The 21358-nt window shown below is 42.6% G+C and overlaps 4 protein-coding genes across 6 annotated transcripts in view; 3 read left to right on the top strand and 1 right to left on the bottom strand.

Moving 5' to 3' along the window:
• The first annotated feature begins 122 nt into the window (after positions 1–122).
• Positions 123–1350, top strand: LOC131877054 (probable enoyl-CoA hydratase). Its single transcript, XM_059222618.1, has 3 exons — positions 123–389; positions 472–558; positions 652–1350. Exons 1-3 carry the CDS (start codon positions 243–245, stop codon positions 1279–1281), a joined length of 864 nt encoding a protein of 287 aa, XP_059078601.1. The 5' UTR covers positions 123–242; the 3' UTR covers positions 1282–1350.
• On the bottom strand, positions 1074–3413 carry LOC131877042 (ADP-ribosylation factor-binding protein GGA1-like). Its single transcript, XM_059222606.1, has one exon. The coding sequence runs from the start codon at positions 3385–3387 to the stop codon at positions 1444–1446; it is 1944 nt and encodes a 647-aa protein (XP_059078589.1). The 5' UTR covers positions 3388–3413; the 3' UTR covers positions 1074–1443.
• A 773-nt stretch (positions 3414–4186) lies between these two features.
• Positions 4187–14200, top strand: LOC131877047 (pre-B-cell leukemia transcription factor 1-like). Its single transcript, XM_059222612.1, has 2 exons — positions 4187–4520; positions 13047–14200. The coding sequence occupies exons 1-2, from the start codon at positions 4193–4195 to the stop codon at positions 13778–13780; spliced, it is 1062 nt and encodes a 353-aa protein (XP_059078595.1). The 5' UTR covers positions 4187–4192; the 3' UTR covers positions 13781–14200.
• Positions 14201–15711: 1511 nt separating this feature from the next.
• Positions 15712–21358, top strand: part of LOC131891890 (integrin beta-PS-like) — a 12082-nt gene continuing 6435 nt past the window's right edge. Inside the window, exons 1-4 of one of the 3 annotated variants that reach the window (XM_059241587.1) lie at positions 15712–16447; positions 16512–16773; positions 17820–18081; positions 18537–18809. In XM_059241587.1, the coding sequence (XP_059097570.1) occupies positions 16541–16773; positions 17820–18081; positions 18537–18809 (768 nt within the window). In that variant the 5' untranslated portion in view covers positions 15712–16447; positions 16512–16540. Of the gene's footprint in view, positions 16774–17819; positions 18082–18219; positions 18358–18536; positions 18810–21358 lie in introns of those variants that run through there. The other 2 variants (XM_059241580.1, XM_059241595.1) reach the window with 2 other exon arrangements.

The following is a 21358-nucleotide window of genomic DNA, read 5'->3' as shown; positions in this document are numbered from 1 at the left end:
CTCACGTGTTGATTAAAGTAAATATTTTTAACCTTTATTAACATATCAAGGCTCTCCGGGCACAAGGTTTTCTTTTCTTCTTTTTCCATCCAACCAATCTTTTTGGCAGACTCGAATCCTCCATTTGAGATTCGCCTCATCTCTATCTGAAGAACCGAGAGTGTATTCTAGTAACTCAGCCATAACTAAGTTGCCTGTGTGAAAGTTAAGTGCTCGAAACCTCGGCCTCCTGCAACTTTAACATGGCTTTGAAATTGTCACAATGGAGTGTTCGAATGCTTCAATTCAATCGATGGTCCACCTCGCGTCTCATGTCCACCTTGCCAGAATTGGAGTACATTAAAGTGGAAAAATGCGGCACTGACGGCCGTGTTGGGCTCGTGACCCTCTGCTGTACCGTACATCCCAGAATTGGAGTACATTAAAGTGGAAAAATGCGGCACTGACGGCCGTGTTGGGCTCGTGACCCTCCACCGACCCAAGGCTCTCAACGCATTATGCTCACCACTCATGGATGACCTCATGACCGCGCTCAAACTATTTGATGCCGATCAGAAAGTACGCTCATTTCCCATTAATTTAGATCAATGTTCAATAGTCCTAAAAAGTGGATGATAACCCATTTGTCGTTTCAATGACTTCCATTTCTAGGTGGGAGCCATTGTACTGACCGGAAGTGGCAAAGCCTTTGCGGCGGGAGCGGATATTAAGGAGATGCAGCCCCGTGATTTTCCGGAAAACTTCCGTGAGAACTTCCTCAGTCAGTGGACAGATATGGTCAAAATCTCCAAACCTATCCTGGCTGCCGTCAACGGATTCGCTCTGGGGGGTGGTTGCGAGGTGGCCATGATGTGCGATATGATCTATGCCAGCGAGAAGGCTAAGTTCGGTCAGCCCGAGATTACATTAGGTACTATTCCGGGTGCGGGAGGTACTCAACGATTACCCCGAGCCATTGGAAAATCCCGAGCCATGGAGATGAATCTGACCGGCGATATGATCGACGCTCATACAGCAGAAAAATGGGGTCTGGTCGCGCGGGTGTTTCCAGCAGATAACTTTTTAGATGAGACCATCAAAATTGCCGACAAAATTGCGAGTAAATCGAAATTGACCGTAGCCATTTGCAAACAGGCCACCAATGCGGCTTATGAGAGCGCCTTGAGTGAAGGCTTAGCCACGGAAAAGCGATTGTTCCACGCCACGTTTGCCACTCAGGATCGCAAAGAGGGCATGACCGCATTTGTGGAAAAACGTGAGCCCGTTTGGCAGGATAACTAATAATTTTTATGGCAGAATTACAACATAACTAGCATTGTAAATATATATATATGGTTGTTTTGTTTCAAATCAACATGTTATCACACATACACACACACTACAAAGCTTTCTTTTCTCACCTATCTTGACCAAAGAAGCACTTCAAGAAGAAAAAGTCAGGTCTTAAAGGGGGAGACTTTTGATTTCACCTAATTCTGTTTGCGGATCATCGTCCTGATTGTAGCTTAACACGTATTTGAAGGAAACGGGTGAGATTTGCTTAGGATTGGCAACCAACATTACTTGGGTGATGGCTGACGGAGGCACAAAAGGATTATGAGCCGGAAGAGATTGGCCTGAAGCTGTCTGGAGCTTGACTTTACAACCTTTCGGCACTACGGCCTTGAACTCGAGGTCAGTGATGGCTTCTGGAGATTTGTTGATGATCGTGACCACAATGGCCGTCACATGCTCCCGAGGCTGATCCTGACCAAAGTTCAACAGGATCGAGATACCGTCCTCCGAGTCTTGCAATGTTATGGGCGGAGACTTTCTGGGCTTAATACTAGATATGGCCACCTCGAGATCAGACAGTTTGAAGGGGGGTTCCTCTTTGGGCTTTTGCACTTGGATCTCGGGTGGTTTGGGAATGTCTACTGTGGTGGGAGAATCCGTGACCGGACTTCGGGAACTTGGAGCCACTGGTTCGGTCAGGGAGGCCGTCAAATCCAATTCTCGGCGGTGATCGATCATCTTGGACATTGGAACTTTCTCGCATCTCTTCTCAAATTGCGGACTTCTTGAGGTCAGGTGGGATTTGAGCGCGGTTTCGCCCAACAAATCGAGTGCTTCTAAACCTCGTTGTCTCGAGGCTTTTTTGGCTTCCATCTTCTGAGCAAAGGGATCCAAAGGGTTGGCTTTCGAGGACAGTGAAGCGCTGGAACTCGAGTTCGAACCCATGATCAGCGATGGCTCCCCACTGTCCAATGGTGGAGAGCCATTTAACAGGTCGTCGATGCTGGGAGCGATGGTCTTGATTTGAACAGGAGTTGTCTTGGGACTCGAACTCGCTTGGAAGGCACTCTCCAAGCCTAAAATGTCGTCGTCCACGATGGAATGTGATGAAGGTTTCGATTCAGATGGAATGGGTCCAAGATCTAGCAAGGCGTCAGAGTTCGAATTTCCCGGGTTTGAAGATCTACCCTCGGACAAATATCCTTGTCGTTTAATGATATCCGGTTTTCCTTGGACAATGACCATTCTATAGCGATCCAAGACCTTGGATAACTCATCGCTGGCCTGAAGGATCTCGTTGATGGTCTCGTCGTCCTCGTCGGTATCCGAGGCCAATCGGAACAGCTTAGGTTGCATCTTCTCGCACGATTCTTGCAAGTCCTTGAGTAACTCCAACTCTTGAGGAGTGGACCTGGCTTTCTCGAAATGGTCAAGCATCTCGTTGAGTAATTTCGAATTATTATTCACCATGATCAACTCCGTGGATCTCCTCGTGAGTTGATCCATCTTCCTCTCATCCTCCTTGACCATGCCTTTGATGATGGTGTTAGCTTTCTCCAGATCCTCAGGATTCTTGCTTTGGAGGAGCTTTTTCAGCTCTTGCGTCTGAGCTTGCGTCAGAGGCGCATCCGGGCGTGGTGGTAGTGAGGAGGCAAACACAGCCCCGCCCACATAAATCGGGTCCTCCGTGACAATCCCTTGCTTCTTCAGCATCTCATAAGCCTCTTTGATTTTGCCCTCATTCCCCAGGTCTTTGGTCCAAAGGAACAGGAGCTCGATGATCTTCTTCTTGATATGATCCGGCGTGCGGCCGGCCAGATATCTCGGAGACACCAATTTGATCATCTCATTGAGAAACTTAAACTTGCCGACCTCGATGTGAAAGGCCTCGCCGCAAGATTTAACGCAAGCCTCGAGAACGGCCAAAGTCTGAATGGCCTCACGTTCTTGAGGCGATTGAATCTTGTGCGCGATCAATTTGCACGCGATCGAGGGTCCTTCTTTCGTGTTTCGAACCGTATCACAGAACTTCTTGATGGTGTTCACATCCTCTATCTTATTAGACGGGTTGGTAGCCTTGAAAAGCAAGGACTCCAAGGCCTCGGATGTCATAGTATTTTAGCGAAATCGAGGTCAAGTTTGTTTAAAAAAAAAAAGGGGAAAACTCGATTTCAGCTGGACTGACACATCCTTCAAACGGGTCTTTTTTCGGCTTCAATATGCTCCAATTGCAGATAATCTTGTCTGTCAGAAACTCACAGCATACAGTCCTGTAGTCAACAGCACATCTGTCAGACGGAATCCAATCCGGCGAGATCTTCCCGAGATCTTGGACTGGATCGGATCAGGATTGCTAATTCTCGGGACGAACTCTTTGGTTGGATTTGACGTGGATCGGAAGTGAATACAGGAGATGAAATAATCTCTTTAGAACCTCAGCTGTGCCCTTTATCACGGTGGCTCCTCTCAGTCCTCTTTCTCGAGGACCTCGAACACTCCCTCGTCATATTGCAATCCTGCATGCAGCCATCGCTACTAGCCAGTAGTTCTACATACACGTCAAGCGGAGCAGACCTACTTAGTAGGAAAAGGGAAAGCTCTCCTGCTCTAATACTGAGGACCAAGGCTTTCGCCCTCATCGGATCTACTGCTTCAAACCCCTCCTGACATTCATGTACGTCTCGTAGATGTAGTGGTTAGTGAAGGTTCTGAGTCAAGGCCGGCTTCGGACGCGAGGATGCTCATCAGCGACCTCTAATTGCCACCAGGCGAATTCGAAAACTGAAACAATCGGGCATGGAGGAGCCCAGACAATCTGGTTAACCATGGTTCGCCAGGGATGAAGCCCGGCGCTCGGGAATGCGGTGAGGCCAACTGATCAGTTATTACCGGTTTTGTAGTTAGTTAGGTCTGGAACATGGATCCCTACGGGTATGGGCCACGCTTGGACCCGGATCCGAAGTCAATGGGAGGCGTGCCGTCATCGAGTCAGAGTGATATCAACCAGCTTTTGGATCAAATCTTGTGCATCACGGACCAAACGCTGGACGAGGCTCAAGTCAGGAAGCACACGCTCAATTGCCATCGGATGAAACCAGCCTTGTTCGAGGTCCTTTGTCAGATCAAGGAGAAGACGGTCCTCAGTCAACGTCATGGGGAACAAGAAGACGTGCCCGATCCACAATTGGCCAGACTGGATAATATGCTGGTGGCCGAGGGTGTGGCTGGACCTGAAAAGGGAAGAGGTAAGACTTTTGAAACGAATGCAATGTGACGATGCATTTAGTTTTTTTATTGACTCTTACGTTGTTCAGTCATAATTAGGGAGGGGCATATTGTTATTTTTTTGTTGGTTTTTTCACGGACTTTTCTAACCGCTACAGGGAATGTCATCCCCAGTACTATTAAAATGAAAGGTTATAATTCGTCTATCTATTACCTTTCAATTTTTACATGATATTTGATCTACCAACGAATTTGAGTTGGCAGACCGAGCTAATCCTTGAATGTAGGGTTGATCTGGAATGCTATCTAAAAATTTGTCCAAGTCTGACTTGAAAGATGCTACCCGATCAACAAGGCCTATGTATTCCCTACGAATATTAGAGGGAAGTAAATTAAACAATGAAGGAGCCCGAGAAAGAAGAGAATTGGACTTCATTGTTTGAACTAGCCTGGATTCTCGAGGACTTGAAGGTGCTCTCAATACGCACATTAGGCCTCTATATATATATTGTGCAATATTTTGCATATCCAAATATTGTTTAAAAAAGTATTTTGTCACCAAAGCCCACTTATTTACATATTTACACAATTTACCTTTATTTCACATTTCTTTATCACTTTTTTCATATTTGTTTCATATATTGTTTCATATATTTATCGGTGTTTTGGTTGATGTTACCACTTTCTTGGCGTTAGAGTTCATTATAAAGTTTTAATTCAAAGGTTGCTGCCGTCATAGATATGTGAAGAGCTAAACTTTGAACAATTGACATCAATTATCAAATTGTGAGGTCCTAAAGTTGTATTGTCATCGGCGCCACACCATGATTGAAAGACAAGTGAAAAAAATTATGAAAACTACCAGTTTCAAGTCCAAAGATACAAGCTGAGCAAAGGGTTATGATAGTGAACTAGGCCAAAAAACGCACAGTACTTCCTCCAGGCAAACTAACGTCTCGTTTTGACAAAGAAAAAGTCAATTACTTCTTCAACGAGATCAATGGTGAAGATCTAAAGCTGGAAAAGGGAAATTAGGTAAGGGGAACCATTCCATAAAAACAAATTTATGTCAATTTTGTCCAATATTGAGCCAAAACTTTAAACAAGCTTTATACAAATGCGCCTTGCAAATTGGCACCACTGTCAAAAATTGATTTAAATATGCCTTTTTTGTTGATTTTATAAATAAACTTTATTGCGACTCTTGGTCATGTCAGATTGTAGAATGTATAAAACTGTATGTATAAATATCATAACAAAAATTGATTAATAAAAGAATAAAATGGTCAAGACTGATAAAATAGTTGACTAGGAAGTGATATCACAGTGAGTTTGACTAGGATTGGTTCAGTGCACAAGAAAAAAGTGAAGAGGGAAATGATGAAAATCTTGGTTATTGGAGTAGAGTGGGTGGGTCAGATTGAACAGATCTTTTGTCAGCTCCCGACGTTGATGGCATTGGGCCGGGAGCCGGACAAAGGTGCGTGACCGCCAATACTCCGAAGGGATGTCGGGCCAAGGACAAAAAGGTGTATGCAAGAACTTGACCGGGAAGGACAACTTGTGTCCGGACATCACCTCCGGAAAGGTCAGGTTCCCAACACTGTTGAACACTAACCTTGCCAGCCCAAAGGTGAGGGGCTTGGTTTCGCATTGAAAATGCGTCGATGCATTATTAGCGTATTGGGGCACGCACAGGTATCGTTTGAGGAACTTGGTGAGGGTGGCATTGGCGGATTTGAGGGCGAATTTGAGGGCGTATTGAGCGGAGTTGGGAAGCCAAAGGTGAACGCCGTAAAGGAAAATTGGAGTGATGTAGGTCCGGAAGAGTTGAACTATTGGAAGGGGGAGATTCTTGATAGGAGGTCTATTGCACATGTATCCAATCCTGGCCTTGGCTTTGATTATTGATGATCTTTTTTTTTTTTGCGGACTTCCTTACCGCTACCGGGATTGGAATCCCAGTAGTTCAAGACGAGGATATTATTCATTTTACTTGACTTTTATTCATATATATTATTTGATCGACCAACGAATTGGAGTTGGCTGATCTGGCTAATCCTTGAATATAAGATTGATCAAGAATTTTAGTCAAAAACTTGTCCAAGTCTGACTTAAATCCTGCTACTGGATCAACGCCTACATAAGCCCTACGAATATTTGAGGGCAGCAAATTGAACAATGAAGGAGCCCGAGAAAGAAGAGAGTTGGACTTCATTGTTTTAACCAGCCTGGATTCTCGAGGGCTTGAAGGTACTCTCAAAACGCAAGTTAAGCCTCTACGATCACTACAATTAACCCTAAATCCTGGGCTGGGACAAAGTTCATAAATGCTTTTGAAGACGTACAGTGTCAGATACCTTTCGTACCTTCTCTGAACACGATACAGCCCCAACTTTTTTAGTCTCTCCCAATACGAGAGCTCTCTCATTGCTGGGAAGTTCCTAGAAAAATATCTTTGGACCTGCTCAAGCTTTTGCAAACCTGCTGAACTAATTGGAGCCCAGATGGGAGAGGCATATTCAAGAATTTGGCTGAACATTGACTTGAACAGAGTTAGCATCGTGATATTATCTCTGGACTTAAACGTGCGATATATTCAACCACATGTTTGAAAAGCTTTACCAACTTTCAACTGAATATGCTCATCGAACTTTCCATTATCTTGGAGGACTACACCTAAATCCTTCATGGATGAGACCTGCTCAATGTCCTTACCTTCATCTAATAGTGGAGTGTTCAATGGCGTCGACCCAAAGGTCATTTAGCAGAATTTCATTCAATTCAGTGCCATGCTACTCGCAGCAACCCAGGAATAGATTTGGTCTAGGACCTCTAACAAACAACCAGAGTTCTGACCATTCCTACCAACTACCAATTTTGTATCATCAGCATAAGAAGAGATACTGTCATTACTACTACCAAGCTTCTGAAGCGTAGCAATGAAGATAATGAAAAGGAGAGGACCCAAAATGGAGCCCTGAGGGACGCCCGACTTGACATCATTAATGTCACTAAGGGATCCCTCAACCATAACTAATTGTTGCCCTACCATAAATGAAACTTCTTAGCCAATTGAGAACCTTGCCTTAGATTCCAATCTCATGGAGCCTGTTAACTAAAAGGCCATGATCTGCCTTGTCACAGGCCTTGGCAAAGTCGAGATAAACTACATCGACTGATTCATGGCTCTCCAGTCCCTCAATAACCTGCTCTATATGTTCAATCAGTTGGGTAACCGTGCTAAAATGTGCTCGGCACCCATCCTTGAACCCATTTGAGATGGTTGGTGAAGGAGAGTTGAGTGGAGAATGTAAAACCGACATAATTGAAATTATTGACGATTTCAATTGGACTGTGGTGGATATGGAAGGAGATGGGAGGCAGACGACCTTTATGGAAAGCCATGGCCTTCGTCTTGATGTTATTGACTTGAAGGCCGTTCTCTTGGCAATAACCGTGGAGTGCATTGATGGCATTTTGCAATTCCACGGCTGAATCAGCCTAGAGAACCAGGTCGTCTGCATATTGAAGATATTGAACAATAACATGGTTAATGGTGGGGCCTTGGTGTGTTAGGGCTTCGGGCAGGTCTGATACATAGAGATTGAATAGAATTGGCGAGAATGGATCCCTGCGGAAGGCCAATGGAAGTAAAGTAGCAGGGGGATAGGTCCTCACCGAACGAATGGAGCATCTGAGTCCCGCATAGATGTTAGACAGCAGGACACAGATTGAACCCAGAACTCCCCACAGCTGGAGTTTGAGGAATAACCGTGTTCCGTCCACCATGTCGAATGTTTTGGAGAAATCCACAAAGCATCCGTACACTCTCCTCTTATTGCATAGAGGAGAGTAGCTGCCGTGGTGGTTGAGAGGCTTCTCCAGAAACCGAATTGGAACTGGGGAAGGAGATCCCTATCCTTGGCCAATCCGTAGAAGCGGGCAGCTAGTAGGGAGAACATCATCTTCAAGAAAGGGTTCTCCAGGGCGATGGTCCAATAGTTGTCTGGAATGTCCCTGGGCCCATTCTTATGGATGAAGATGATGGCCGACTCCATCCACTCTGGGGGGAAGAAAGAAGAATGGAGGGCGAGGCTGAAGAGGTCTTGGGAGGAGTGGCTGGACTTGGGTCCGGAGAAGTGAAAGTGAGAAGGGAGAGAGACCCCTGATGTTAAGGGGGGCTTTGCTTTTCATCTTCTTGAAGACCACGTCCATGTCGGGTTTTGTGACGGGCTGCAAAAGAGGATGGTGTTCTTCTGGGTAGCCCTGGACCTCCTCCACTACTGTTTCCGATGTTGATGCAAACAGTTCTTGACAGTGGAGGAGGAATTTACTCACAGGAATCTCCGAGTTACTGGAGGGCTTTTTGGCACGTTTGTAAAAGCCTGCCATCCTGGATGAAGTACGAAGCTCTGTTTGCCAGGAAAGCAACTCTTGTGTTTCTCCTTGGTGACCCACGTCTCGGATAAGAAGATGAAGGCGTGTTCTCGGATTTTGTCAAGACACCGCCCCACTCCAGCCACTCGCAGCATGTTTGCCCGTCCATGACAGTTCAGGAAGCAGGCCGACACCGTTTGATTCCCTCCTCTCCTCCGCTTGATGTTTTTCCGCTGTTGCCGCCAATGCTGGTTCCTAACGATACCGAGTTGTTCAATCCGACCTAGAAAAGAGAGATCACTATGGACATTGAGGGGGGAAAGGAAGGAAGGGATGATTGGGAAGAGGAAGAGGGTTGGAGGCATAGAAAACCATAACTAGAATGCTTAAGTTCAACAGGAACTGTACCCCATGAGCATGTTTTCAGGTCAGCTGACGCTGGTGGAAATGGGACAAAGATATTTCGTTAAATCTCGCTTCAGGCAAGTTGAATTATTATCATGAAACGTTTGTTATTCCTCTTTAACCTTAATTTCTTTTGAATCTTACAAATATACAGGTAGAAAGAGTGGTAGAATAATAAAAACATGCTTTTTAGGGCATAATAACGTAACATGTTAAAAAAAAGTTTGGACATTAGTAGAGCAAATCATGTACTCTATTGATTGCCCTTGTTTAGCAACGCATCTCGAAAATCTCGAAAGTGTAACAAAATGTATCCGAAATTGCAACGCAATGATGAGGCATTCGGAATTTCGTTTCAATCTCCCAACAATGTACTTGAATGTGGGCGACATGATTGCGCCTATACATAAACAAGGTAATTCCGACACCTCTGGAGGTCAGCCTGAACCCAGGCTTGTTCCTTGCGTTTCAGTTAAGTGTTTCCACCTCATGGATGAAAACTTTAATTGAGCCCCATTTTAACCTCGTCAAAATGTCGTTATTAAAAATGTGGTCGGACAACTTACTCAACCCCGTTTATGAAGCGTGCTGGACGAGAGCAATTGCTTGACAAGAAGTCTTATTAGGGGTTTCTACTCTGAATTTGGACGAGCCGTCAACGATTCAAATTTGCACCATAGTTGTCCTAAGTAGCTTGACTACGAATGAAACATTTTTTTCCACCAGCGACAGCTGAGACGAAAACATGCGATCGCAGCGCCCTTGATCGATCTTATTATGAAGTTATCTATGGTTGGAGGGCTAAAAGCTCACGTCTTGAAAAAGACGTGGGCCGGGGTAATGGGAGGAGGGAAGATGGGAAGGGGAGGTGCACTGACCCGGGCATATCACAGGTTCATGGGGGGCCACTGTTCGAGGGGCATGGCCCTTACTCACTGGTATCACAGTCGGTACTATGTCATCTACTTAAAACCATTAAAGACTAATATTCGAGTCGGAGGGGTAAAAAAGCTTTTTTTCCCTTTTTTTGCATCTTTTGTCTCTTGATGGCTTTGCTGTTTCGCACTTTTTGCGCCTCCCGAGTCAAAATGTGTAAATCAAAAGAAATGGAACCGATTTTATTGTGGTGAAATATGTCATAGTTCGGGGAAAAAATTCTACAAATTTTTAGCCTCTTTACCAATGTTTGATCATGTTTCATAAACGTAAACTCATTGACAACCACGTTTAACACTATTTCACGCATGTACTTTTGTGCCTCTTGGGAGTTTATAAATAACCTTCGTAAATTGCCAACATTTCCCATGAAATCCTTCAATTCATTTTACCCTTTCAAGTACCATAGATTTCTAGACCCTGGATGTCGGACGACCGACCTCTCGGCTAGTAAAACAATACATAGGATGGTCTCCGGGGAATTGATCACAAACCGGTTTATTGTACTGTTTAGTCAACCCAGTGGTCAGTGGTCGGTTGTACGACATCCAGTGTCTAGAAATCTGTGCCTTCGCTTAGTCTACCAAATTACTTACCGTAATGTCATTTAATTTCAAGCTAATTTATATCTAGATGACCTTTTATAGTTTGCAAGTCCATAAGAATTCCTGCAAGAGTTTGCTTCAAGAAAAGGTGAAGATATATATACCAGAGTACCAAAAGTGCTGTGCCATTAAAATAACGTATGTTCAGATGGAAACACATCAAAAAATTGACATTCAAAATTCGTCCTATACAAATTGGCATTCAATATTCGTCCTATAGAAATTGGCATTGATTTGTTGCTAGATTGTAAGTTCAGTTTCGTCAACTTTTCTTCTCCAAAATGGCAATTCAATTTTGTCTAATCAATCACCCTTCAATTTTTGCCGACGAGGGTTCTACTGAATAGATGAAGAGGTTCAAATTTGCTTCCAACACTTTCAACGCAGCAATATTGGTCGTAAATTTCCAATTTTCTCCAAAAAAGAAGGGAAAGAGTTGCCTTCCTCCTCGATTTGACGATATTTGGAGAGGGAGAAATTTCATTCATTATTCACGAGCAAACCAAAAGATGAACTGATCACAAGCACATGATTCGCTTGAGCCTGAAATGGTATGTTGTATAATTCGATGATTAAAACTGTAAAGATGTTGGAGAAGCCTTACCTTGTAACAAAAGAAACCTGACTCAAATCCAACCACCGCTAATATCACAAAATACTCAATGAATTTCATGAAAAAGCATGAAGAGGGAAAGGATTAGAATTTCTTGTCTAGGGAGTACCACTTTATTTTGGCAGACCTAGGATCACAAAAGCTCAAAAATCTCTATAGCATGTCACATGCCTTTGTGGGTTTTTTGAGGAGGAAAAACTAAAGAAACTGCAATAGTGGGCGTTAAGCCATGAAACATAATGGTAACTTTTTCCTCATTGAAAAGTCATTAAACAGCCATTCGGCCTCTTTCATCGTTCACGGTGGTTATAATGCTGATAAAATGTTTGCTTAAATTCCTAGACATTTAATTTCATTCTTTTTTTTCAATGAAAATAGCTCAAACTAGCATGCTACGAAATCACTTTCAATACTTAAGACGGTGTAATTTTTCAGTCAATCTAATTTGAAGTGTTTGTTATGATTTGAAATACATTTTCATATACACTAACAAATGCATATACAAACGCTAGTTATTACTGGATGGAAATTGCGTTTTGTACTAACCAAGGAGTTCTCTAGACATGGAGGTGGACAGGGCCCAGAGGGCAGACAACAAAAGGGCAATGTGCACTAGGTATTAAGTAGGTCAAAAAACGTGTGAGTTTTGTTAAAACCTTGGTATTCAGATCGTTAATGTCTATCATTAATGTTATTTTCATCACCTTGTCTGGTGATATGTTGTTATCAAACGGGGTGTGCCCGGTGTATGATGTATAAAATACCCAGAAATGTAAAACAGCCGCTGTACTACACTATTCTGATGTTTAATTCGTCCCTTTTTAACACCATTCTATCATGGTGATTACTTGAACCGAAATCTTGTTGCTTTTGGCAGGTACACAAGCTTTCAGCTATTAAAAATATAATCTAAGAAGTGTGATGATGCATAGTTTGTATGGGCTTAACAACAAGGAGTCCTTTTGAACAAAGAGATTAAAGTGTTCGGTGAGAAGTTTTTGTTGCAAAGCTCTTGCACCTTTTTAATTCTGAAGGATGGCAAACTTGAAAAATTGACACAAAGTTGTGGTGACAGAAATATATATGATACATTTAAAAGGAGGTAACTCAATGGGCTTTTTCAAATGCATATCATAATCAAAAGACCAAACAACATGAAGTTCACACCCATCATTCATATGAATTCAATATGTATCAAGGGTAAACTGATCATTTTTTGGTTTTCTTCATTTCTTCCACTTTTTTGATTCCATTCTGTATTCTGGGGAAATGTCATGGTTTGATTTTTTAAGCAAGTCAATCAGCTGTGCGCTATTGAGTATTTTCTTCTTCATCCAAAATCCAACACTTCAATTTTTGCGAACAGTTCTCTCACCATCAAGATCAGTAGTTTGCATTTTTGTCTTTCTTACGCTGGACTCAATTGTATAATGTTAACAAATGAAAATATAGATAGAAAAAAGGTTTCAATAAGAATGGGGCTTTTTTTCAAGACTGTTCCGATTAACGAAGTTCTTTCGAGATTTCACTGTATTGCTAAACTTGCACTGCAAACCCAATTGCTGGAAAGCTGATCCTCCACTTCAGTCTAAAATGTCTCGTTTCAGGAGACCAAGCAGCGAGTACAGCTGCTGCAGCATCTGCATCTGGTCAACCTGAAACCACCGTTGAACATGTCGACTACAAGAATAAACTGTCCGAGATCCGTTCAATCTACCATCTCGAATTTGAAAAATACGAACAAGCCTGCAATGAATTCACTACGCATGTCATGAATCTTCTTCGCGAGCAATCCAGGACACGCCCAATCACCGCCAAAGAAATTGAGCGCATGGTACGCATTGTCCATCAAAAATTCCTTTCCATCCAGGGCCAATTGAAGCAGAGCACTTGTGAAGCCATCATGATACTTCGCTCTAGATTCTTGGATACCCGCCGAAAGCGACGAAACTTCAGCAAAAAAGCCACCGAAGTCCTCAACGAGTACTTCTACAGCCATCTGGCCAATCCTTATCCAAGTGAGGAGGCCAAAGAAGAACTAGCTCGCAAGTGCAACATCACTGTGTCGCAAGTGTCTAATTGGTTCGGGAACAAACGCATTCGGTACAAGAAGAACATCTCCAAGGCCCAAGAAGAGGCTAATGGTTATACTGGTAAGCCTACCATGCAATCTCAACACCTCGAGGATTATGGACTGATGTTACCCCCGCCTTCTGAATGGAATGACTTTCATCACACACCCTCGCCACACCTCCACTCTCCCGATCATTGGCCTGCCGAGCATCACCAAATCGATCCGGGACTTCGCGATGATAAGGATGGACGGTCACTTACTCGTTAGAAAGAGGGACTAATTTGCAAAGGAGTCTCCGAGGTTTTGTGAGTGTTCATTTGAAGCTTGCGACATGAGTTGTCGAAATTCAAATGTGCGCTCACGAAACCTCGAGCATTGGGCCCGGTTTGCAATGAGAGACTGGATGAAAAGAGGGATTAGAGAAAGGCCAGGGAAGCCCCTGTGGATTTGCATACATGTCACTCAAAGTCTTTGACGATGATTCATAACGACAGGTCTCCTTGCTGAGATGATGTAAGGGTGGAATGTTCTCAACTTATAACACTTCTAGATTTTAAAAAAGTGATATTGGACCAGCACTATACTCTTAATCACACATACGTACACGAACCAGTAATTGTCACCCATCCATGTTTAGCCTTCAAGCTAGAATGCATTGCAAATAAATTGGAAATGAATCCGGAATCATTCCTCATTGTCGAGTCGTGTTGGCCTTGAGGAACTTTTTCAAATGACTTCCAGCTGAGTCTCGGGGCAGAACTCACTCATTGCTTCTTGAGGATCTCGTGTAAACAATTTCCGTGGCTGTTGATTGCTTGGCTGTGGGAAACCTCCTCTTGGAGTCGAGCTCAATTGATCAGGACGTTTAGGTTCGTAATCGTCCGCTTGGCGGAATCCCGGACTCAAACTGGAATTGGGGTGTTTTTCGAAAAACCTGAGAATGATGTAAGAAACATCCATTCAATCCACTCATTGATCTATCCGCATATTGAGCTGATGCACATGAGGCATTCAATTTCCAAGCAAAAACGGGGGAAACTTAATCCTTCAGGGCTTTTCGCTTCCCCAAAGCGCAATAGGTCTTCATGAAGTTTCGCGTTCCATTCAGTGCACTGTATGTTCACGCTCTTCTCCTCATTATGAATGCCCAAGTTGATGGGCCAAACTGCAAATTTGCGTGTAACACATCCACTCCACACCCCTTTAAATTGACGAGCCCGAAAAGCAGATGAGTTGGAAACAATCTAGAAATGAGCATTTAATCTTTTTTGAGAGGGAGTTCCTCCACTTTCTCAATGGGTTGGCTTTATTCGGATGTTCGCTCGTTTCAAATAGATTAATATATTGGGTCATTTTTTATCAACATTCTTCAAACTTTAGCAATTGGTCGATTATAAGGTGGCAGTTATTTTTGGAAGGAAGAGACGTGTCCATATATGTCAAGATGTCCCTGGACCTTGGATGCTTCCCACGCAAATCTTACGAATCTGTTTGCCTTTAAAATTTGCAAATCCTTGTCTTAAAAGACGTGTCTTCGAGATGAACTTGGAAGAATGTCTATTAACGCCCAGGACTTTTGAGTCATTTGGCTTCGTTTCGTCATTGCGATTGAACTTTCGAAGACAGATGATTTCTCCTTTTGGAGCTTCCTATAATTAACTCAATGTAAATATTTGACTTATTTCATTCCTATGAGGGGGACAAGGGCAGATTGGAAAAAAGTAAAGGAACGCTTTGAAACACAGGAACAGAAGAAAAAAGGAGGATATGTCCTAATTCTAGACTTATCTCTCTTGGTTACTGTTGTTGTCCAGATTCATTGTACTTTTATTTCTACATTCATCCGCTTGACAGGCGAATGAATAGAAAATTACGCTTATTCATCAGATCGCCAAATCTTCACTTGAAGAAAACTTGAGTCTGGAATGTTTCATTTATGTGAAGCCTTTTCCTCGTTCAATGGGAAAATGAAATCCTTTGATTTAGAGTTCAAGTATAATCCAACTTTATTTCATCATGGAAATCAACTTGTTCATTTTCACCACTAACAAAGCAACCCTCGTGTGTTCACTTACAAAAACAGCCGGAAAAAAATCATGTCTTTTAATTCTGTGCGCCAATGACGGGGATTGCTGTTCAATATTTCCAGGTAAGTTTTTCGAGACCTGAAGTTTCATTAGTAGGTCCGAGCGTGCTAAAGCAGAACAACTCATGCCTACATAAGGTACATGTACACATTTATACTGCTATCCACCACATGTACAATACGGTGCTACATCCCGACGAACGATCCAATTCTAAATGAAGGGTCCGTGGCGGCGAGATTTGCCGATCCCGGCCGTTCATCTCGGGGAATGAGGGAATGAACGAGAGGTCTCTTTTATACAGAGTCGCATCTTCCACCCTCTTGCTTACATTTAAAGTTCATACTTGCTCACACCAGGCAGTAATTAGGCTCCTCCGTGACTTAGGGTCTCACCCCGTCCAGATACGTCGATTCATAAATCAGCAACTTGAATGTACTTAACTCATGTTAGATCGAGGGTCGGAGGAAATTGGCCCTGCCAGAGGCTCATTGACCACTTCTGAAGGTGTTTGGTACGGTGAATCTTGCTCTCAGCAAGGTTTGGGCACACTTCAGAGTCCAACAGAAGTTGGGAGCTGATCGTTGACGTCTACAGATCAATTGTTCTTCCACGATTGGAGCCAACGAGCTCTTCAAGTGCGAGTACAACAAGGGAAGACACTTGAAGAAAAGCGGCTCCGGCAGAGGATTCAGTGCCTTGAGAAAAACATCTTCTCCTCCTTCTCTTTCCCGTGCTCCCAACCCTGCTCAAGATCGCATCCCGGGCTCAATTCTAGTGCTTGTCCATGGCTTGTCATGAGAACGAGGGGAAATTGGAGGCTTAAAATTGCTCCTTCATTCATTGTTTGGTTCGCTTTGAGTTACAAATTGATATCATGAATCGTCCTTAGATTCACTTTTCCCGATTCTTAGGTAAACGTGTTTAAAGGCGTCTGCAGACGATGTTTTGGCCCAAAGGGATTTTGGGACTGTATCTCAGTCTCAGTCATCTGTATTTGTCAGTGTTCAGTGTTTCGGATCATTTTCGGACTTATGGCTCATTCTTGAACAAGAGAAACAACTCCTGTACAGCCTTGGATAAATCGTGTGACGAGTGCATTCAGAATATTGACTGTGTTTGGTGTGTGGATCCCGAATTTCCTTTGGGAAACAGTCGATGTGACCTTAAAGAATGGTAAGACACCTTTTTCTTGAGATAAGAATGTCAAATTTTGAGGGAGGGTTCAAGTGGGGCAAAGTATGAATGTTTTTCACTACCTAATGATCAATGGCTCTGGATGGAACATATATTTTGAAATAGGTTTTAGTCATTTTTTAGTTCTATTGAAACAAATCTGATTAAGTTGGACAATATTAAGGTCAATTTGTTTCTAAAATGATATATGCTGATGGAAAATGGGTGGAGGCTACTTCATTAACATTAACTAGTTGATAACGTGGCGCCTCTAGCGGAGTTATAACGAAACAGACAAACGGATTTCCCTGAAATTGTTGGCCAAGAAACGAATTCATTCATTTTCAAATGATCTTTTTTTTCTAGATTTTCCCCCATTTAACATGGGACACAGAATCGATTCTTTATGGTACCAAACAATTAAACCATTCATTTTATACAACTCTCATCATTTGAAATTGGTGTTATTACATTTTAATTTAATCCACAGCCTAGAGATGCTGGTTCGAGGTTTTCGATAAACACACACAATTTAAAATTGTCCCAGGTCATTCAAACTTCTAATTTTCCCTTCACAATCAGCATGGGATTCAACTTGCAAACTTTGCATTTGATTCTTTGTGCGTGTAGAAAGTCTCAGAATAGATACAAATATGTAGACCAGAGACAAGTGAGTGGGCAATCTTATCCAATGCCGATAAGCCACCCTCGAAAATTGTCTCTGCCTTGTCTTTATGGCTCGCTGATTGAGAATTGCGATTGGCGCCAAATGACAAGAGACGAAACTGAATTTCTCTCTCTCAATCGGCTTGGAATTACCAAGACAATGCCTCAAGTTTGGCTCGTCTAATTGACATCTCTCCATTTGGCAGGCTGATCCTGACAAATATGGCTAGGATCATGATGGCCATCACAAAGCCTGAATACATATAGGTTATATGACCAGTGCACTTGTGTGCTCCTGCTTCCTTCCAGTAAATGAGCTCAATCTCCAGACCCATCATAGTTTGTTTTTTATCATTATTTGTGATTGTCATCTCAAATAGGTTCTCAAGCAATAAGTCAAGGTGTGGTCTGGTGGAGGATCCATCAACCATCATCACCATTTTGGAAGATCGTCCCCTAACTCCACATGCCAGCTCCGATGACGATTTCGTCCAAATCAGGCCACAACGGATTAAGATCCGAGCAAGGGTGGGCAAAGAGGTCACTGTCAAATTCCAAGTGGCCCATGCGAAGCAATACCCGGTGGACTTGTATTATCTCATGGATTTGTCCAATTCCATGTCAGATGATCGGGATAATATTGTGAGTAATCTGGACTCCTCCAGGGCTCTGACTACTCATACCTTTTTATGGCAGGCCTGATCCTCCAAAATGTAGAGAAATAAACAGGATGCTGATTGAGGCTTGTGTGGCCCTCATCAACCCACATGGAGCACTGATGTATGTAGAAACACTCACTCTCCACACTCTTTCACTCTTAGCCTAGCTCGTAAAGCCAACCATTGTTAATTTACAAATTGCCAAAATATGCCTGGGAGTGTCTTCTTGATCGGCGGAATCATCCGGCCACAACCTGAGGTGTGCGCAATCACTTGAGAGTGATTTTATCAATTATCTGATCTTACTGACCATTTTACAATGCCAGAGCTCTTCAACGGGGCGATCTTGAAGTCATTCATCATTGGCAGGGATTTTTCAACCTGTCCATTCACCACCATCAATGTTGAAGAGGCTTAGATTCTCAATTTTGTTTTCAGGTCAAACTGGGTAGAGATTTGGCTTCATCCATCCAGGAGATCACACGGGACTTTCGCATCGGTTTTGGGAGCTTCGTGGATAAAGAAGTCATGCCCTACATCAGTTTAGTCAAGGGGAAAAACTGCCAACAGAAGAAATGTCCCTTGCCCTATAGTTTTCAACATCAAATGAGTCTAGGACCGGATGCAAGACTCTTTCAACGAAAGGTCAAAGAAGCGCCTCTATCTGGGAATATCGACAATCCTGAAGGGGGATTCGATGGACTTGTGCAGGTATTTATGACGCTTTGTGAGAGTGTAGAGACCCCTAAGCTTGAACTTTATTCTCCCATTCGCATCTCTTGTCATATTTGGTGCCTAATTAGGCAAACGTTCAACGGGAAATGGAGACATGTGAACGCCATGTGTACCCGATATGATACGAAGAGTATATCGTAACATGCGAGCAAGATAATTTGACGCACAGTAATCTAAAGCGAGTCAAAAGGGTGAAATAAATTTGGGGAGCGATTTAAAGGCTGATTGAGAAAGAGAATTTAATTTCGAGCCACAGCATCCAAATGATTCCGCTTTTTTATGTTATGAAGAGTGCTTCAAATTTAAACAAAGCATAACGACTTGATTTCTAAAATAATCAAAAAAAGTAAGGATATCTCAATCCAAAAATAAGTGTTTCTGACTTGACCAAAGTACATAAGCCCATATGAGGATTTTTCAGGCTTACTGGGGTACCGTATTGGTAGAGCATCCACTGTCCACTTTGCGAATCCTGGTTCGATCCCAGGGAAGCCAAGTCCATGCTTCTCTGTGGTATTTGATTACAGCATTGATTACAGTTGCTGGTTTCAAAGCTTAAATGGGCGAACCTACGGTCATTCCCGAGGGTGAGGTAATAATTAATGTTGGGCTGTGACAACGGAGCGGGAATATCCCTCAATTGGGACACCCAAAATCAGATGGCAGGCCAAGCGAGAGAGCTACCTGACTTCGTAACAAACAAAAAAACAATGAGGGTTTTTCATTGTGATAGAAATGTAGGAATTTGCAATTGTCGATCATGCTTGCTTGAGCAAGTGGTTGTTCACAGATATGGGTATAGGCTTCCTATGTTACACGAAATATGGCAGGTTAACGCTTTACACCGCAGAGGGCGCGTTGTGAATTAGCCTCTACCAAATGTAGGGCCGATTGGGCGGATTCCTCTTTATTGAATAATAATGTGTGTGGGTTGTTTCTGGCTAATTCTATCAAAATCTTCTGCATGATTAGTGACCCAGGTCACATAATGTTCGCAATAGAAATTGCGTTTATGACATGTTGCAAGTAATTTATTTAGCAATCTCCAGTACCTCTTTCTCATCTCATATGGGCTGTCTGACATTGGAAAAAAGGACCCCTATCAGAGGTCATTTTGGCTTCTTTGAGTAAAGCACTATTCACTTAAAATCACTTTCACCTTATCACGGTTTCTGGAAAGCTTTAATTGAAAAGATACCCATACCCAAATGACCCCTTCTAATTACTTTTGAGAACTGGAATGGTTGTTGATGAAGCAAGCAAGACGAGCCTTTAAATGACTTGGTTATGAAAATCCTAATTCATAATCAATCTCTAACTGATATAGACGTATATGGCGTTTCCTAATCATACATGTTATCTTAAGGCATCATTACCTGAGGATGAACCTCCAGAACGATATTTTTCAACATTTCACGTCCACAGAACCATCGGGGCTATAGGGCTATAATTGCACACAACATCCTTTCCATTGAACATGAACTAAAATTGGGGCAATTAAATAAAGAAGAAATCAATATTAACAGGAGCAGTAACCAATGGAGGATAAAGTTAATCCCACACAATACTTATGTACATCAAATCAAATGTCTTGGGCAACTCGTTAACGAAAAAAGGCACCTCGTTTATTAATGTCCAACGCCCACGAATATGTTAGCGCAAAAAGTGGGCAACTCGTTTTTGTGCAGCCACTCTTCTTTCCCTGATTCGAGTTTAAGTAGTTTATATGTTAGGTGCATAAATATTGCACCAACTCCGGTAAGCACTACTTCACATCTCCTTTTGGTAAATATAATCGTGTCAAGTTTACCATAATTTAAAACTGAATACAAGTCCAAGTGTTGTTTTAAGCACAATTAGTATAGGATTTATCGACACCCTTCTCGCGTTTCATCTTTCATTGCATGTTATATTCAAATGGTTTTGGGAGGGTTCGGTCGCTCTAGCACTTTTGCGAGAGGATGAGTAATGGGCCTTATCCATGGTGTGTTTTGCCCAATTGACCAATCTCATCACCATAATCTTGTTCCCATTTCTTTCTCATGTTTACTATGCATTTTCAAAAGGAATTTGCAATTCAAAGTACTTGGCATTCAATCATTGCTAACGAACTTAGTAAACAACAGCGAAACGAAAACTCCAGCCGAGCAGAGTTATTTGCCAAATTAAAATTCCGTCTCCATACTTTCATATTCATTTTTAAACGGCGTGGATGTGGATTGAGAGCAGAATGTGCTTGAGAAACCATTGAACCGTTAGATCTTGATTATTAAAAGCTTTTCTGAATATAAAGTTGCACTGAGTTGAAACCTCTTAGTTTTACGAATTCTCGACTTCTTTGGAAGGTTCTCATTCAAGAGGTCGTTATCGAATCGGACTTGATATTCAAGAGGTTTCCATTCAATCTTAATCTCAATATCGTGGCTAATGGCCTCGTCCAATATATCGAGAAGGGTCGATTCGAAAATGGGCCCAAGGTTTTTATGACACCTTGTTATCCCACCTCAGCACTTCAAAAAGGGGTT

Source organism: Tigriopus californicus, chromosome 2 (assembly GCF_007210705.1).
Source record: "Tigriopus californicus strain San Diego chromosome 2, Tcal_SD_v2.1, whole genome shotgun sequence".
In the NCBI taxonomy this organism is placed as follows: domain Eukaryota; kingdom Metazoa; phylum Arthropoda; class Copepoda; order Harpacticoida; family Harpacticidae; genus Tigriopus; species Tigriopus californicus.
The sequence above is the reverse complement of the archived record's forward strand: the minus strand, read 5'-3'. Positions and strand labels throughout refer to the sequence as shown.